Genomic DNA, 18,744 nt, shown 5'->3' on the forward strand with positions numbered 1-18,744 from the left:
AGATTCTATGTCCAATTCTTACCCCCTAATGCCAAGAAGAACATTCGCAAGAAGTGGGATTGGGTTAAGCAGAATGAAGGTGAGTCAGTTCATGCTTATGTATCCAAGTTTTGGAAAACACTCTTGGAAGTTTCCCCTATTATGCAGGTAAATGATGAGGAACGCAAGAGAAAGTTTGAATCGGGACTCCAACCGGTTTACCAATCGGGCTTGGAGTTGTACCCAAACCACACTCTACAACAACTCATTTCAGCTGCTTTGGCCACCGAGCAATTGGAGCAAAAGCTGAAGCAAAACTATAGAGATGGACATGCTCAAAAGGGGAAGGACAAGGCTGTCCCAAATCTGCATAAGGGTGGACAGCCACCTAAAAGGGATTCCAATGAAGTTAAGGGAGCTCTAAAAGCTGAAAGTACCTCAGAGAAGAAGCGTCCCAACAAAAGGCCTAACTATGGACTTACTCCGGAACAAAGGGTGCAATATATACGTGACGGTAAGTGTTTTTCTTGTGGTAGTAAAGATCACATGGTCCGGCAATGCCCAAAGAAAGCAGGCAAAGAGGATGCAAAGGAAACCAAGGTTAATGTGCATATGGTGCCCGATGTACAAGGGGGGACAGCCCATGATGCTTTGGATAGGATGGTATGCAAGGCATGGGGACAGCTCAAAGATCAACCCGCATTATTTATGTTTGATGATTGTGCCACGGACAACTTCATATCATTGGAAATGGCTACAGCATTGGGCATTAGTGTGGGTGACATGGGACCGGAGATTGAGGCCAGAAGTGCATTTGTTGGCAAGAAAGTCAAGGTCACACCTCTTATTGGCAAGCTTCGCATGCATATTCAGGGATATTTGGACCATGAGAACTTCCTCATTGCACCATTAAATGGGTGTGATGTATTGCTTGGAAAGCCTTGGCACTCCCGTCTTGATCCTCGCAAGGCTTACAAGACCAACCGGATCACATTTATGCATAGGGGCAAAGAGCATGTTATTGATGCCGGTGTGGAAGGGAATTCTATCCCTATTGTATCCCACATACAAATAAATAAAGCCATGAGAAAGGGTCTTTGCTCGTACATGATTTTTGTTCGTGATAGAGTAGACCATGTTGATCATTCTCTTGATTCTCTCACATGTGATAGGCTGGAATTTTTGAAACAATATGAAGATTGCTTTACAGATTCACTTCCAGGGGAGCTACTACCACCACGGCCGGAGGATCATCGTATAGACCTTGTGCCTGGCAGTTCTCCACCAAATAGGCCGGCATACCGTGTGAGTGCATCACAGCAGGAGGAGATCATGAAGCAAGTCAATGAGCTCATGCAAAAAGGTTTGATCCGCCCTAGCTCTTCACCGTATTGCTCTCCCGTACTTCTAGTGCAGAAGAAGGATCTCTCTTATCGTATGTGTGTGGATTATCGGGCTCTAAATAAGCTAACCATCAAGAATAGGTTTCCTATTCCTCGCATTGATGATATTTTGGATAGATTGGATGGCTCGGCATATTTCAGCCGGATTGATTTGAAGAGTGGATATCATCAAGTACGGGTAGTACCAGAGGATGTGCATAAGACCGCTTTCAGGACAGCATTTGGTTTGTATGAGTATCTTGTTATGCCTTTCGGTCTTACAAATGCTCCTGCCACTTTTAACCGTATGATGGACAGGATTTTTAGAGATCATCGATCTTTCACTGGAGTTTTCTTCGATGACATCTTGGTTTATTCCAAGAGTGAAGAAGAGCACAGAAAGCATTTGGCCATAGTCTTTGAAGAACTCCGAAAGCATAGACTTCACATCAATGCTAAGAAGAGTGAGTTCTTCCTCTCCGAAATTCATTATCTTGGGCATATTGTTTCTCAAGATGGCATACGAATGGATCCCGCCAAGATTGAGGCTATCAAGAATTGGCCTGAACTCAAGTCGGTGCATGAGGTTCGTAGTTTTCTTGGGTTATGCTCATACTATAGACGGTTCATATGGCATTTTGCTTTGATTGCTGCTCCTCTTCATCAGTTGACAAAGAAGAAAGTCCCCTTTCAGTGGACTTCATTGGAAAGCAAATGGGAGAGTATAGCTATGGATTTCATCATGGATTTGCCTCGCACTCAGCAAGGTAATGATGCTATATGGACTATCGTTGACCGGTTTAGCAAGCAAGCTCATTTCTTGCCGGTCAAGAAAACGATCAAGGCAGATCATATGGCAAAAGTTTTCTTATCACAGGTATTCAAGCATCATGGTATGCCTAAATCTATTGTGGGTGACCGTGATCCTCGAACTACCAGTCTCTTCTGGAGAGCACTTTTTGACAATATGGGCACAAAGCTGAATTTTTCATCCGCTTTTCATCCTCAAACCGATGGTCAAAGTGAAGCAGCAAATTCAGCCGTATTGGACCTTCTCAAATGCTATGTGGCTGATCAAAAGACTTTGTGGGAAAAGTATTTGCCACTTGTGGAGTTTGCATACAATAACACGGTGCATGCTTCTACTGGGAAGGCTCCCTTTGAGATAGTTTATGGCAAAGTGGTATTGCCTCCCATCCTACGTACTAAGGATGAGATTTTTGCTGCTGATGACTTTGTCAGGGACTTGGATGTTGCCTTTGCACAGGTACGGACAGCCATAGCCCGTTCTCAAGAGAAGCATAAGAAGGCTGCAGACAAGCATAGAAAGCATTTGGATGTCAAGGTAAATGATTGGGTATTGCTGAAATTCGAAAAAGCTAGACTCCGTAAGAGATCTGGTAAGGAGGGGATGTTTCCCAAGCTCTCATCTAGGTATTATGGGCCTTTCAAGGTCATTGAGCAGATCAATGAAGTTGCTTTTCGTTTAGCATTGCCATCCCATTGGAAGATACATAATGCTTTCCATGTTAGCCTCTTACGAAAGTATGTGGGTCCGGAACCAAGTCTTCCTATCATTGAGGATCCACCAGAAGTGGATGAGTTGGAAGAGATTTTGCAACCAGAGCAGATTGTGTTTCATAAAGACCGTAAGCTATCTGCAGGCAAGCTTGTGAGACGCTATTTAGTGAAGTTCAAGAACTATCTCCCCATTGATGCTAAGTGGGTTGATGAGGACTACTTCAAAGATTATCCGCAGCTTCTCCATGACTATTTGGAAGCTTTTCAGTTGCGGACAACTGTTTAGAAGACGGGGAGATGTCACCATTGAGCTATCTAATGGTCCTCTTATCTTCTTGTGTGAGCTTTGGGCTCTGGATGAGCATACTCCGTAGTGGTGCTCCATCGCTAGGACTGGCACGGCGTGATTCGTAGTGCCAGGGACGGGTGGATTGCACACGGTGTATGTTTCTGGATTACCACCGCTAGGACTGGCACGGCGTGATTCGTAGTGCCAGGGACGGGTGGATTGTACACTGTGTGTGTACCTGGAATTGACTTTCCGGTGGGCCTGTTTGTGCCCGGAAATGTCAAGTATTGTGCAAGTACATGAACGGAGATTATCCTTTAACAATGTTGCATTGTGCACTCATGTTTGCCTGCCTTTAAAATGTTTTCGCGTGAACTGGTTTCGTTTGCATGCCTGACATGTGTGTCTAGCTCAGGGGTCGGGGACGCCCTCGCGTGAGCCGTGGAATGCCTTGTCTTCTGACAGGTTTTGTGGCGTGTGAACAGGTGGGAAATCCTTATTTTAATAAGAGTTTTAAGTTATAAGTCTTATAACTTACAGGTTTCATACTTCATTAAAAGTAGGTGGACACTTTATAAGTGTGGGCACCTTCTTTTGGCCTGGGCACCCTTTTATAGCATGTGGGGTGGGGGTTGGCCACCTACCCCACCTACCACACCCAATCCTTTGCATGGGAAGAAGGCGCCTCACTTCCAGCCCTCTCCCTTGCATTTTGAAGGAGAAAAACACAACTGCTTGCTGGGATTTAGGGAAAACAGGCTGTACAGCAGCTGGAGCACTCAATATTCTCATGAAACAGGTCGTACAGCTCCTATTCCATCTATTGTTTGAGGACTGAACCACACAGCAGGTACAGCAGGTATATTACCCTCATTTCTTGCTGATTCTGGTCGTACAGTAGGTACAGCAGATACAGAAAGTACAATATCATCATTACCTGTTGATTCTGGCCGTACAGCATCCTTGGAACCCTTTTCCCATGGACTGAATGTACAGCTTCTCTCTTTTCACTTCCACGCGTGGATTCAGGTCTGGACAGCTCTCTTTTTCTCTCACGTGTGTACTCAAAACAGTTAGCAGGAGCCCTCTTCACTCCCACGTGTGATTCAGGTCAGACCAGTGGGGTTATCCTCGTGGATTTAGGTCATACGCATTTCCTACAAGTGGCCCAGGTTGTTTCACTCTTCCTACTGGCTGTACGGTGGGGCTCCAGAAGATTTTCATCGCGAAGAATGAGGAATTCTCCTGCTCTCCTATGTCTGGACTCCTCTTCCATTCACTGAGTCAACTCTGTGAGGGTGCCCCATCGCTAGGACTGGCACGGCGTGATCCGTAGTGCCAGGGACGGGTGGATTGCACGCGGAGTGTGACTCTGGAAGGTGCTATGGACGGGGCAGCCCTTGGTGACTGCAGACTCGGCATCAACAAACATATTTGGGTTTGATACTTTGTTTTTCATTGTGCATTGCTTATTGGAAATCTGGCCTTGGGCCCGTGTACTTGTAACAAATTCTCCCAAGTAATAATATCAATCCTTGGGGGGGGGGCCGGCCGTTCCGGCCTCAGTGTGGTGTCAACTATCTATGCCCAGAGTTGTTAATTACTTTTTATTGCTATTTTGTCTTGTGCTATTGTCTTTTAAGAGTGTATATTAAAGTGCTAATTGGAGAAGTGAGTCCAGGAAGGGGTGACCCCTGCTTGGGTCTCGTTTCAGATCAAGTAGACATTATCTCATCTTATGTATACTTTAGAATCACCTTTTTTGGACCCTACTTCGTTATGCACCCAACTGCCTAGGTTCAGCTGATGAGAGGGTATGCGGCTTTGGCTCAATTGGAGTGACAATGCTTCTAGAGTCACATTCAGGAGCCTAGCACTAAAACGTGACCTATTGACACACTTGAAACACCTACTGTGATGTATGGGGCCTCCTTTTCAGGACCAAACCTCAATGAGGATGACTGGAGGAGGATAGGGAGATTGCAGGTCAGGATGTTTTCATGGAGGATTCGAAGTCAGCCCTCAATGCGCTCCATTATTCTTGTAGAGTTTGGAGCACTCCCCTTGGTAGTTGATGCCCTCTTCCAGACAATGACCTTCATACACCGCATCTACACCTTGCATAGAGACAAGCTCCCTAGACTGGCACTGGAATCGTCTAGGCGACAAGCCAAGATAGGACATGTTAGGGTTTGGTATGCGAGGGTTACGCAGTGGTTCCTCACACATGGGCTTCATATAGTTCGCCTTCCCCCATTCCACTAGAGTTTGGATGTACCACTATACCTCTCACCTACCAGGACATTAACAGACATATACGAGCCAACCTCTTTGGACTAGAGACCCGTCACATGGCTGGATCCACTGCAGCTTCCTACAAAGATGCAGTTTTATCGGGAGCACTTTATGGGGCTTACAGAGGATGGCTTCATTCAGAAGCCTGGCTATCTTCATAGACACATGTCACATGCCATGAGGATTGCAATCGACCAGGTCAGATAGCCTGAGGGTGGAGAATGGGCGAGCAGAGGGCATTGCCAAGGAGAACACAATTTTCCGATTCTGTTCACTAGAGGTCAACACAGACAAGCACTGTCTTTTCAGATGCCCAGTGTGTTATGAGATCAAAAGATGGCCTTGACCCAGATGCCCCTACTCAACGAGTGGTAGGCAACGCACGCTAAACAGCACATGTTCCACCCCACCTCTCAGGTGTCTCCCTTGATAAAGCAATCCAGGTGCACCATGCTAGAGGCTCAAGACCCACTTGCAACAGCTTCAAATCATACAGGAATGGCCCTCCAAAGCCAATGGATGTGGAGAGCCTCTATACAATCATAGATGTCAAGGACCCACTTTGATCCCCTCACATTGTATCTTTCCTTTTTCCCCTTCCTTCCCACCCTACAAATCCAGTCACCATGCCCAGTTCAGCAAAATGGAATTTACATACAAAACTCAAGGAAAAATTAAAGCTCTAGCAACGTCGTCCTTGGGACCCATCAGGCCCATGGCACAACTATTATGAGAAGCTACGCTTTTCTTGAAAGACGCTCTTTTCCTGCATACTAACAAGCTAGAACCGGAAGTTATCTCCCTAAAAGAAGATAACAATCAATTGAAACATAACGGAGAGAAACTGTAAATTGGTTAAAGGGGACAATGCCGACCTCAAAGCACAGGCAATTCAGATACAAGGCTCTAGAGCATATAAAGCCACCACTATCCAGACCCAACAAGAAGTAGCAGAAGAAGTGGGAAGTATATAGAGATGGACGAGTTATGATTGCAAATCAGCACCCCTCATAGGGGCACAAGGTCTATGCGATCATGGATGCGCTGCACATGGCCACCTCAAGTTTGTGGTCAGATCCTGGAGTCTTTATAGACATAAACAAGAAGAGACATTGAGACTCGGACATCCAAAGGACTCCAAGGATCAAGTGTGGCAATCTTGTTTCGGCCTCATTCACATATAGTGCTCTCTTGATGGTCAGACGGGCGCAGAGGCCTGGTTCAAGTTAATCTGTCTATGCTTGCCAAGGAAGAGGGGAATACACTTGTTACTTCCCTCTGGAGCCTTCTACCTTTGCGCAAGATTTATTAAAAAACTGTATGCCCTTTATTTGTATACATCATAGAGAAGATATCCTCCTTCTGGGTGACTTCAATGCCCAGAGAAAAAGTAGACAGATGCAGATGTATTAATTCCACATAGACCCAGTTGTTCCCTTACAGATAAACCTAATAAAGCTCGTATAACACCATACTGGACACCAGTTATGGTAGATCTATGAGCTGACTGTACAACAAGATGTCTTTTTGGGCTTCATGTAAGTGGGCTGCCGCAATCTTGGCAGTTTCTAGTGCTTGCTATTGTAGCCGCAATGCATCCATGTCTTGCTTGTGACTGTTGGTTAGCAACTCTTGGGTAGCTTCGGCAGCCACGAGCTCATTTTGAAGCCTATGAATTTCACGTTTGCTTTCATGCGACGTATCCAGGACTTCACTATTCCACCACCACCAATCGGAATCGATCACACATATTTGCCTTCACCATATCACACCTTTCCCAACACCCACTCACCTTTACCCGCATCCACTTTCATCATGCTCTTGATTGTGTTTATGACAAGAACTTATACCAGCAGGTGGCAAATCTTGATTTTTTAGCACCTGGTCTCATGGCCGCTGCCTCACAACTCATTATGAACTGCTCTTCAAAGAGGACTCCATTTCTCAATGTTTTAAGAAACACGCATTCCTGCCTAAGCATGAATCAGATCTATACCAACTCTTTCTGAGTGCAAACAGCTCAAATGCTGGGCACATTGTTGTGAAGAGTAGAGGCCACCCAAGCCCATCACTGGCCCCAGCATATAGGCGACATATACACGTAAGTTGTATGATAATCGCAATCAGTTCCCACTGGATATATCACACATCCCATGTCCCACTGTTGCAGCCCTCTTCAACACAACTGACGTCATAACAATAGAGCCATGAGTATCTCTGGATGAAGCACTTTTCCCGAAGATCAAAAAACATGGCCCCTACCTTAGTTGGCATCTTTAATAGGCCTTTATGTGAGGGTTTCCCTCCCACTCAGACCATCAACACCATTGCTCCAATCCACCCTATCATGATTTGTCAACTATCGTACCATCATGTCATACTTTGATTAAGATTTATGGGGTAAATTTGGAGACTGAGATCAGTTCTTTGGCAAAGAGACAGAGGAAGAGGGCCGTAGGGTAGGCAGGATTTAGGCAGAAGTATTTGAAACTATCATATCTTTACCCTCAGGGCTACCATTGATGAGGTGAGAGCATCAATAAGTCTACTTTAGTTTCATAATTAAGAGAAAAGGCAGAAGTGGCTACTCAGGAGGGTCAAATTGTAAAACAGGCAAAGGTGCCGAAACATTTTGGTGACCCTGAACCGCTGGCTGAAGCCTGAAACGTTTCAGCTAAATCAACAAGAGCGTGTAAGAAAATGCCCTCCCTTTAATTCCCCTTCCCTTCTCACAAACCTTACAATCCCTGCCCATAATATGATCATAAAGGGCTGCAAACAACTATAAAGTTTCACCCCCTTCCCTCCCTCAGCACTCCTTGCTGACGTGGCGTTCATTTCCACCCCTTAGAAACTTCCATTTCTGTCCCATTTCCATTTCCTTTTCCAGTTTCCCTCAACTATGTTTTGTTTTATGGAGTTCCACAAGGCTTTTGATGATGATATGGAGAGGTGACGGCACAATACAAGTCTGTGAATGGACAAGCACGAGCACCAGGAGGTCAATCAGGCGAGGTAATCAACACGATTGATGTCAAACAGGGTTGTCCACACTCTTCTACTCTATTTGGACTGTACATTGATGAAATTTCAGAGTTTATTGAGAGGTTGGGAGTACAGGATCACAGCTGGCCCGGATAGTAGTGCCTATTCTTTTGTTAAGCAGATGGCATGGTCATTTCAGATTCAGCAGAGTAGTTGCAGAGACACGTCAATGCACTTCAATCTTTTTGTGAGAGGGATCTTACAGTGAATCCTAGTAAAATCAAGATTATAATTTCTAATACCTCACATCGTTTACAAGGTGATCCAGTTCAATTGGTCACTTCTTTTTTAACTAGGGGGTTACTTTTACCAGTCCTATTTTCACGTTGAGGCCAGCTGAGGCCCTTTTCGCAAGAGGATAAAGTCCGTACAAATCAGAGGGACGTTATGGGCCTAGGTTAGAATAGAGGTCACCGATTGGGCAGCTACCTGTAAAACCTTGTCACCCTTCCACGAGGTCTTGCCTTTCAACATTATTGCCAGAAGTGATCCAAGGTGACTTGGCCTTCCTTGTTGTCTCAATGGCCTATGGGTGTGTTTGTAGAGCAAGAGTAAAAACAAAAATGAATATTACAAGAAGGCTTACATTCACCACCATGGCTCCCCAGTCACGCAGGAAATCAGCAGGTGCAGGGCGGGGGCGCACCAAGCACCTTACTTCATAGCCTTCATCCAGAGCCCTTCTGACAACTTGGCGTCCCAAAGTCCCTGTGGCCCCCACTACTAGTATACTGGTTGGCCTTACAGGAGTCCCTGACATAGCTGTGGCTGCTGCCATAACCTTGTTGGCGTCGCACTTCACAGATAAGCAGGCTGCCCTTCTCTCTGAAAAAGGGATCACATGCATATGGAATGATCAATATGTGTAGAAAACACAATGTGCTGTTAACAACCCATAATTGCAATAAGCGGAGGTCATGAGCATGTATAAAAAGCATTGTGCAGATATCCATGTGCAAAATTGCCATCATTGTAATGTATAATGGAAAGTGTGTTGTATGGCAACCCACAACGTATATAAATAACATGATCATCACAATGTATAGAAAGGCATCTTGAAGCAGCACACAAACACATATGCAGAGCTACCATCATCAGGATGCATGGAAATGCATTGTGCAGCAATAGACAACTGCAGTATAATTACAAATGTAGATTTTCCACCATCAAACTAAATGAAAATGCATTGTGCAGCAAGTTACAGGTGCAAAGGAATCCCACATGCAGAGCTATAACCGGTAAAGCATTGTGCAGCAACCCAGAAGTATTATGGCAAAGTGCAGTAGTCCCACAAGCAGAACTTCCATCATCAAAGAGATGCAGACTAATTGTACGGAAAATCCAAGCTGGACCACAACCCTCGAATGAGAGATGCAAGTCCGTTAATTAACAATGGCAATAATCCCATATGCAGAACACTGAGGAATCGCCAATTAAAACTTCATGCCACGGCTTACTTGAACTGGTAGCTTTGCCAAAAGCATTCGAAGGAGGGCAATTGAGCTTGATAGAACCCCAGAAAGCAGAGCTGATGGAGAGCTCAGGGGGCGATCCTGCACTGGCCAATGGGGATGATGATGTAGTGTGGCTCCTGTCAGCGAAGGAAGGAGAAGAGAGGCTATGGAGGGCGGGGGTCTGGGCCAAGGCCATGGGGCCTGCCATGTGTATATTCTTCTGGGGTATGCAAACCATGCAAGCTCCGGAAGGCCTTAGAGCCCACAAAGATTCTGCTCAACTCTTCTCGGACACATTTTCAGTATGCAGAAGTTGGGTGGCTGTCCCATGATGTGCTGCAAGAGTGGATAACGCAGCGTTGTCGCGCAAATTTTTTATTTTTTTTTTAAACCTTCAAAGTATAAAAGTTTAATAAATGCGAATGACGATCTTCCCACAAAAATTTTAATTTAAAAAATTCTCAAAATAAATGCCTCCTAAAAGCAATCCCTTAGACACCCCCATTTTGAGCCTCACTAAAACATGACTAACCACTTAGATGTCATTCTAGCTACTTGCATGCATTTATCATAAGGAATATTACAAGCAAGAAGGGGAAGCTGCCCTTGAGTTTGCACGAACACACTCCTAACGCCACTTTACACATCCCCCATAAGAAATCTTTCGTGGATGGCCTACACAACCCGGCCATGGAAGATGGATCACAAATAGTGATTTTTCGTGTGTGTACTACAAGTCAACTATGCACGCACAATCTATAAAGGCCCTTAGGGCCATCGCACACATTTGAGCCACCCACCCATCAAAGTAGTTATCCATACCTCAAACTTGCCCCCATCAAAAGGGAGATCTCAATTGTCCCTTGTGAGCAAAAGGGAGATATTTGCAAGAATTGGCTAGAGGTGTCAAAGTTGTAATCACCCTTACAAATTAACAAGCTTTTGGGCTCAACTTGGATGCAATTAGTGCCCACTAACTTTTAACCGCTAACATTGGAGACCTCGATCTTGGTCAAGCATTGTTGTAAAATTAGTTGTGCTAGTACATGACTTGATGACCCTAATAACTCACTTATTCTTTATACCTAGCTAATTTGTGATCGTAATAATTAGAACACCATAATGGAGCTAAAAAGTGATGAGAGCACCCTTTGTTGTCTTATTGAAGCATATAATCTTGTTTAAAAAACTTTCCAGCTTGTTACATCATCTCAAGCAAAGTGTTCACGTAGCCCTTCATGAGATTCCAACAACAAATTGCTTACTGGCTCATGATCTTGGACATGCTTACAGAGAACTTACATGAGGAATTCGATGCTTCCCACACTCGGGATGCCATAGTTGGAACCTCGATGTTTAGCACTTCAAGTTTTATTGTCAATCTTCATGTCTTCAAAAATTTTATGTCAGACCTCCACTAGATGCAGTGCCCACTTGATTGACTACTCTTAGATTATGTTGAGTTAAATCTACAACTTCTTCCTCTTTTTGAAATTGTTAGTAGTAATCTTCTATCGTAGAATGAATGTTGTTCATAAAAATAGCACAAATGTATCTTCTTAGCTGTACAGTGAGCAACTTATGCACCACACATCTAGGTAAAATATGGGATTAAGCTTGGTAGACACCTCTAATAGCTTATCCTAAATTTGGTCTCCTACCTTCTTAGCTTATCCTATATTTAGTAACCTACCTTCTTAGCTTATCCTATATTTAGTATCCTACCTTCTTAGCTTATCTTATCTTTAGTATCCTATCTTCTTAGCTTATCTCCTAGATTTGGTCTCCTACCTTCTTACCTTCTTATTGGAAATGCTTCTTCTTTGGCTTCTCCTCCTATGAGACTTCAGACTCTAAGTTGTCGAAATCAGATTCTTCATCAAAATTTGAATCCGATAATTCTACCTTCTTGGATTTCTTTGGAAAACTTGTATCTACATTTCTTGGATTTATTTGTATTTGGATTCCTTGGATTTCTTTGGAAAACTTGTATTTGGATTTATTGGATTTCTTTTTCTTTTTCTTTGGAGAATTTGTAGATAAATTGAGGATTTGTTCCATCCTTTTTGGTTCTGCCACCACATGATCAAAAGGCATATCTGCTAGGAGCCAAAGCTTTCTAAAACTTACTACACATCCCCAAATCATTCTACCAAAAGTGAATCGATTGAGTGAGTACTTGATGCCGAAGCATTCCAAAACTTATTGTACATCCCCAAATAATTCTACTGAAAGTAATCCACCAAGTGAGTACCTGATACCAAACATTATAAATAATCATTGTAGCTTCTGAACATAAGATGCCACAGTCCCTAACTTCTTTTGTGTGGGTTGGTTTACAATTTATGCAACAACTAATAAGTTGTTTTATCCTTCCTAACCTTTCAAAAAAGAACACTCTTCAATGTAACCTATATCAAAAAATGAGCATAATCACACTGATGCACCTAAGTAATGGATGGACCATCCAATCCATTAAGGAACATGTTAATGATATCCCTATCATGGTCTATACCAATTGCAACACATGCATATCTGAAACATTAATCAGCTTCTTCCCCTTAAACTTCGTCCAAGTGGCTTTAAAGGGCTTAATGGGTGAGGGAGATGGCACCAAAACAGTGATGGAATACGCACTACTAAAGGAAGTGGCACCACTCGAGGAACATCAAAGTCAATGAAACTAACATCAATAATTAACAGTGTGAGATCCCTAGCAGTAATTGTAATTTTGTAGTATCAAAATAACTACATAATTAATCCCATCATAAAGCTCAAAGCTCATGAGCGGTTAATACACAAAAAAATGATCAAATGTTCTAGACATTTTGATAAAATCTAGGAGCATGCATCCTAAGTACGAATACGACCATTGAGATCTAGTTTCATCTCATAAGAGTTACCAATCCTCCAAGTTTCTTGTTTAGAAGCCAGGAAAAACATGACACACAATGGGAAATATTTCCAAAACTTGAACAAAACAAGCTCTTCTTCATAGCAGGTGTATCAACCACACCATGAATCAGATGAGAAGGAAAACAATTGATTTTAAGCACAAGATGATCGATTAATGGCAAGTTAAATAAAAGTTGAGGATATTAAAATACTTCAGAGAAAGTAATAAAAAACTAGATGATATGATACACATTATCTTTGCAAATCTTTTATAAGATTGTTGGAAAGATTTTAAATTAACATTTCATGTCATCACTTTGTCTTGAAACTATTTTGAATTTTCTTTAAGTGCCAAATTTGAATCATCATCCCATAAGAAAGTCTTTATGAGAATATAATCGAGTGTCCACTCGAACTAGTAATAAGCGACATGGGGACTCACCTCATCAATGATGTGATCAAGTTCTTGTTGAGAAAACTCATGGTAGTACATCACAAATCCTCACCCTACTACTCCCAAGCTCTAATGGTCAGGTTGTTGAAAGCACCAACAATATTATATGTGCTATCCTAACCAACACTGTTGAAGCCTCACGCAAAATGACTAGCAATAGAATTTGCCAACTTCTCTTTGGGCTTATAGAACCATTTACAAGATGGACATCCACACCACATCTTTCAACTTGATATACAGAATAAATGCTATCATGCCCATGGAATTCTTAGTACCAAGCTTAAGAATTTCCATAAAGGAAAGGCATACACACTTGTGCTCTCATACCTTGTTGTGCTTGTAAGGAGTTTTGAGCTCATTCTAGTATAATATTTTTTGGTGCTACATGCAACCCCAAAGGAGGATGATCTAAAGTGTTTATCCTTGAAATGTGGGCTTATTATATGTGGGTCTAAGACCAAAAATTAGCCAAAGAATGCTAGTCTCCTTTCCTGATCCTAATTCTCTTTGCATTTTCTTGTTCTTAAATCTAATTCTTGGCTAGTGTTATCGATAGCAAATGATACTAGCCCCATGCCAAGAAGATTTGATTGGACATTATTTAGACGTGTCTGAGTAATTCTTTGGGAGTCTAGACCCTTGAGAAGGCCAATTTTCAATGTTTGGCTCTATCTTGCGCCACGTTTGCAGGAATTGGACCAACTCTTAGCAAAGGAAGTCTTTGAACTATATTTTAATTCAGACCATCTCTCTTGTACATAGAAAGTCTTACCTATACTCTAACCCCATCTAGACAGATTTTAAGTTGAACAATCAGGCTTATAGCTATGCCGAGGATTTGAAAAAGGTCCCCTCTTTTGATTTTTCCATGCCTAAGTAAATCTCCATATTGAAGTAGGTTTAGTTGGAATGGAGAATACACTTCTAATGTACATGCTGGAGGGTGCCTTGAGGTACCCACATATCGAGTTTGGGCTTAGATGGACAACTTTAGTCAAGTAGCTATCTTTAGCAGTTTTAGTTCCTTTTCTAGCTAACTTGGTGATTTTGTGATCAAATCAGCCTCCTAGGACTAAGTCTCTTTGAGCATATTTCATAAGAAACTAAAGCCTCCTAGCTACACATAAATCTAATATTTCTAGCACTTTGTGAAGGTAGCCACCTCTAGTAGGAGAGTTTTTGAACCTGTGCCAAAAAAAGTTATTTGTCTTCCACAATCATAATAGGTTATTATTGATAGAAAAATCTAGAGTTCTATTCTTGATCGTCCAAAGCCTATCAAACAATCTCCTATGTGAAGGTGGTCAAAAGTGTTATTTTTAGAAAGTTGATAAATTATTTTTAAATTTTGTTAACCAAAGGTCCATCAAAGTTTGAACTTAATCGGGCATTCCTATGCACTTGTAAAGTGACAAAATCTTAGTTGGCTCTTGATTTAGACAATCAGATAAAGCTTTTTACATTCTATTTCCAAGTATGTCTATATGGACAACAAGAACAAAGTTTTTGATATTGTGAGGCAACTTCAGTCAAGCACACATCCATACTCGAAAACCAAATAGTGTTTTGAACTGATAGACCCAATTTGGGATTCTATTTCTATAGAGATGTTTGAGAGAATCATTGCATTTTGTATAAAGAATTTGATGTTAAGACCAGCTTAAGTAAGAGCTTAGGTAGGGGGAGATAGATGCTTCTCTAAATCCCAACCCAAAGAGAAAAAATTGTCAGGTTCGGGTTCTACCTCATTGGATGTGAAATGCAGATGACATAATCTCCAAATGGATGTGGGATTGGAGCCTCCAGTGGGTTCCCAAAAATAATTTTTCATAGTACCCCCTTAGAGTTAAGTAGACCTTTTGCACCTCCTCTTCCTCGTGATAGAATTACATTAACTGATCTTCATAGTGTGATATATGAAGAATACTCAAGCCTTGTGTGCCATATCAGTATTATCAATACAATGGATCTACCTAGTTCTTTCAGTGAACATGTATGCATATTCTTTGGCAATGAGTACATAAATATTATTGACAAAAGATTCCACTCCCATGGGACCAATGTACATAAACAAATTCTTAAACTATTAGCAAGAATAAATAGAAGGATTGCATCACCCAATACCCACCTACACCCCTCCAAGTGTGCATGTTATGCTAGTAGGTAGGGGGGCAACCTTGGGAATTCTAGCATGGCGATACCAATAAATAGAAAGGTTGCATCACCTAACACCCACCTACACCCCTCCAAGTGTGCATGCTATGCTGCAGGTAGGGGAGCTTCCCTCAAGGGGCTCGACTAAAAATATGTAAGTGTAGCACGTGAGTTCATTAGCAAGGGTATATCAATTCAAAAAAGTTACAGAAGTACATTTATAGGAGGGTTTTTTAAAACCAAATTTGGAAAAAAACCATAAGTTTATGAAGAAAAAGGGACCATTTTATTCATAAAAGCATGTAAGTGTAAGGGGGTTTTTTAAATACCCCTTGAACGCATGTGGTACATAAAATTTCTTAGAGGTGAACCCCCCTGAGGAGCTTCCCTAGGAATTCTAGTGTGGTGGTACTAACAAAAAGACCCACTCATGTAGAACATCATCTTCACATCATGCACCACTCATGTTTATCCTACACCACCTTTAGAAATGATTTCTAATAATGATGCCATCAAAATTGTTGAAGCTATGCAAGACCACGAACAACTCGACAACCTCTGCTATTTTGACAACAGTTGCTTCTGTACTCTCTAGAGAAAGAGAACATAACATAAGAAATTCTAGGGTGTGGAGTATCTCCAAGGCCATGAACAATTTTAGTGGTTCATGTGATATCCATGGTCATCTTTAAACCTTTGAACAAGTTTGTGAAGCCTTGGGAGTGAATATGATGATCCCTCAAGGATTGGATTCACCCTTGAGCGTAAAGCTACAAAATTATTTCAAACATTGGAACCGGAAGAAGAAGGTAAAGCAACATATCAAGACTTGAAATAATCTTTTTTGATTGCTTATGCTAGAACTAGTGCCAAGTGGAGTTCAGTAAACCAACTAAATACATTTAAGTAAAAAGAAAGAGATAAAATACATGTGTATATTAACAAGGCCATATATCTCTATAGTAGGTGTAAGCCTCATGATAGACCTAGCCAAACCCGCTTAATCCATCATTTCTTTTAGAAGGTTTACAAAGCAAAATATTGCATGATGCCCTTTATGCTCAAAGGCACAAGACCTTCAATGAATGTGTATGCCATTAATTACGATAATAATTTCATGGGACCACCTAAGGAAATAATTAGCTTTGAGGCATCATTCAAATTAGGGGGACAAAAGGTTGAAGTTAAGAAAGATTCCCTCATATTATTGGACGATTGATCAAGCAGTTGAAGGATGAGTTGAGATCACTCTAATAAAGAGACAAGAAATCTTCGGACATGGTTTGGTGCACATATTATAAATTCAATCATAAGTCAAGAGAATGTCGTATATTGTGCACCTAAAACTAAGACCAAATCTGTGGTGTGGCTATTGTGCACGAATGGGAAATCACAACACTAGCCATTGCCATAGGTTTAACCGCTCTAAGAGAGTTAATTAAGTAGGAGCATCGGATTTACCTACTCCTTTTCATAGGCCTCTTACTTTACGAGCACTACAACTCCAAGTCCAGTAGCCATAGGAGAGGGGGGGCAGACCTCCTAAGATGCCTACACCTATGTTACCAAACTAACCTACTTCACTGGAGAGTCCCCATAATCCATCAAGTGGCAATAGAAGAGGGAAGTACATCAAAGACCTTTTTACACATAAATACAGTTACAAGTCCCCTAATCCATCAAAAGGGGATAGAAGAGGGAAGCAAATCAAAGACCTTTTAGTACACATAAATACAGTTACAAGTCCCCTAATCCATCAAAAGGGGATAGAAGAGGGAAGCAAATCAAAGACCTTTTAGTATACATAAATACACTTATGAGTCACCTATCCAAAAGCTTAGATACTCAGTATTTTTGTCACACCTTCTGATTACATCGTAGTTGCATATGAGGAATATGAGGAATACACTTATGAGTCACCTATCCTCCAAAAGCTTAGATACTCAGTATTTTTGTCACACCTTCTGATTACATCGTAGTTTCATATGAGGAATACACTTCTCTAATGAATATTGTAGCATCAACCCAAGGTTCACATATTTGACAATTTTGTAGCCATATTTGGTAGTAATGTGTTTTGAACACACTAAGACCAGTTGGGGCATTTTATTTAAAATCTATCATAGAGATATGAAATCTAATATGACAAGATACTCTCCTATCTTTTTTGACCATGCTCTAGTAGGTGCCAGTGTTCTCAACACAGTATTGGCTCTTTGTACACTAGGTGTAACAATAATCGGGATCCTAAACCCCTCATCAAGGCTATATTCTGAGTCACTATCCCTATCAATAAATAATGGCATAGAGAAACATGATATATTATGAAAGGTTGATCCACCTTCTCTTCCATTATACATGTGAATTTAGTGAACTTTTAGCACCCATTAAATGATGTGTCAGAATTCTTGGCATTCTGCCTCAACCTTCTTGACCAAGGTCTGAACTTTCAGCACTGTAGTACTATCAAATGATGTGTCAAAATTCTTGGCACTCTACCTCAACCTTCTTGACCAAGTTCTAATAATAAACCCACTACTAGAGGACTCTCTAGGTCCACCAAGCACATGTGATTCATTGTGCCACATTGTTGTTTACATTAGTGTCTATGGAATCCTTGATTGGAGTATACTAGCTACTCATCCCATAAAAACAACATCCCTACTCACTCGCATTTCTTGAGTAACCCTACTACTTATGAAATGCAATGAGCATCCAAAAAGGTTATAACATCTATAACCTATTCTGCTCAAGGAATTATCCACCATAAAGATACATTTTTCTACCTTGGGATCTAGTTTGCTTCTCACTTCATTTAGCACATGTACATAGGCAATGAAGCAAAACACTTTCAAGTATGGAAAATCAAGCTTTCTACCGACGATAAACTTTTGTTCAAGCATCATGCCATGAACTGTTGCTACAACAGTGAGGATTCTGTTCATAATATAATATGTACTGCTTCGGCACAAAAAAATTGAGGCATCCCTCTCTCATTTATCAACACATGAACAACTTTTGCAATATGCATGTTCTTCCTATTTGCAATCCCATTTTGCTACACAGGCCATCCTTCCTTCTTCTTGTGTTCTCTATGGAAATGCCATTCTTAGATGCACATTTGTGGAAAAAATTTACTTGTAGGAAATTCTATGTAAATAATATGAGATTTGCAGGTTTTTGGTAGACGTGTATTTATGTGACTGGTTCACATACATACAACATTGATAGTATAATAGGTTTACAATACTACAAGAGAGATGATTATGTTGGAGA

General features: G+C 41.5%; 1 protein-coding gene across 1 annotated transcript in view; it reads right to left on the minus strand.

Annotated features, from left to right (window-relative positions):
• Positions 1–10,336, minus strand: part of LOC147639891 (protein HIGH CHLOROPHYLL FLUORESCENCE PHENOTYPE 244, chloroplastic-like) — a 48,209-nt gene extending 37,873 nt beyond the window's left edge. Inside the window, exons 1-2 of the mRNA XM_086775062.1 lie at positions 9,969–10,336; positions 9,098–9,336 (exon numbers count right to left, since the gene is read on the minus strand). Of these exons, the coding sequence (XP_086631188.1) occupies positions 9,098–9,336; positions 9,969–10,203 (474 nt within the window). The 5' untranslated portion in view covers positions 10,204–10,336. The remainder of the gene's footprint in view (positions 1–9,097; positions 9,337–9,968) is intronic.
• Between the last annotated feature and the right edge of the window lie 8,408 nt (positions 10,337–18,744).

The sequence above is a fragment of the Cibotium barometz genome, chromosome 3 (assembly GCF_041138505.1).
Source record: "Cibotium barometz isolate CiBa-2024 chromosome 3, ASM4113850v1, whole genome shotgun sequence".
NCBI classification, from domain to species: Eukaryota; Viridiplantae; Streptophyta; class Polypodiopsida; order Cyatheales; family Cibotiaceae; genus Cibotium; species Cibotium barometz.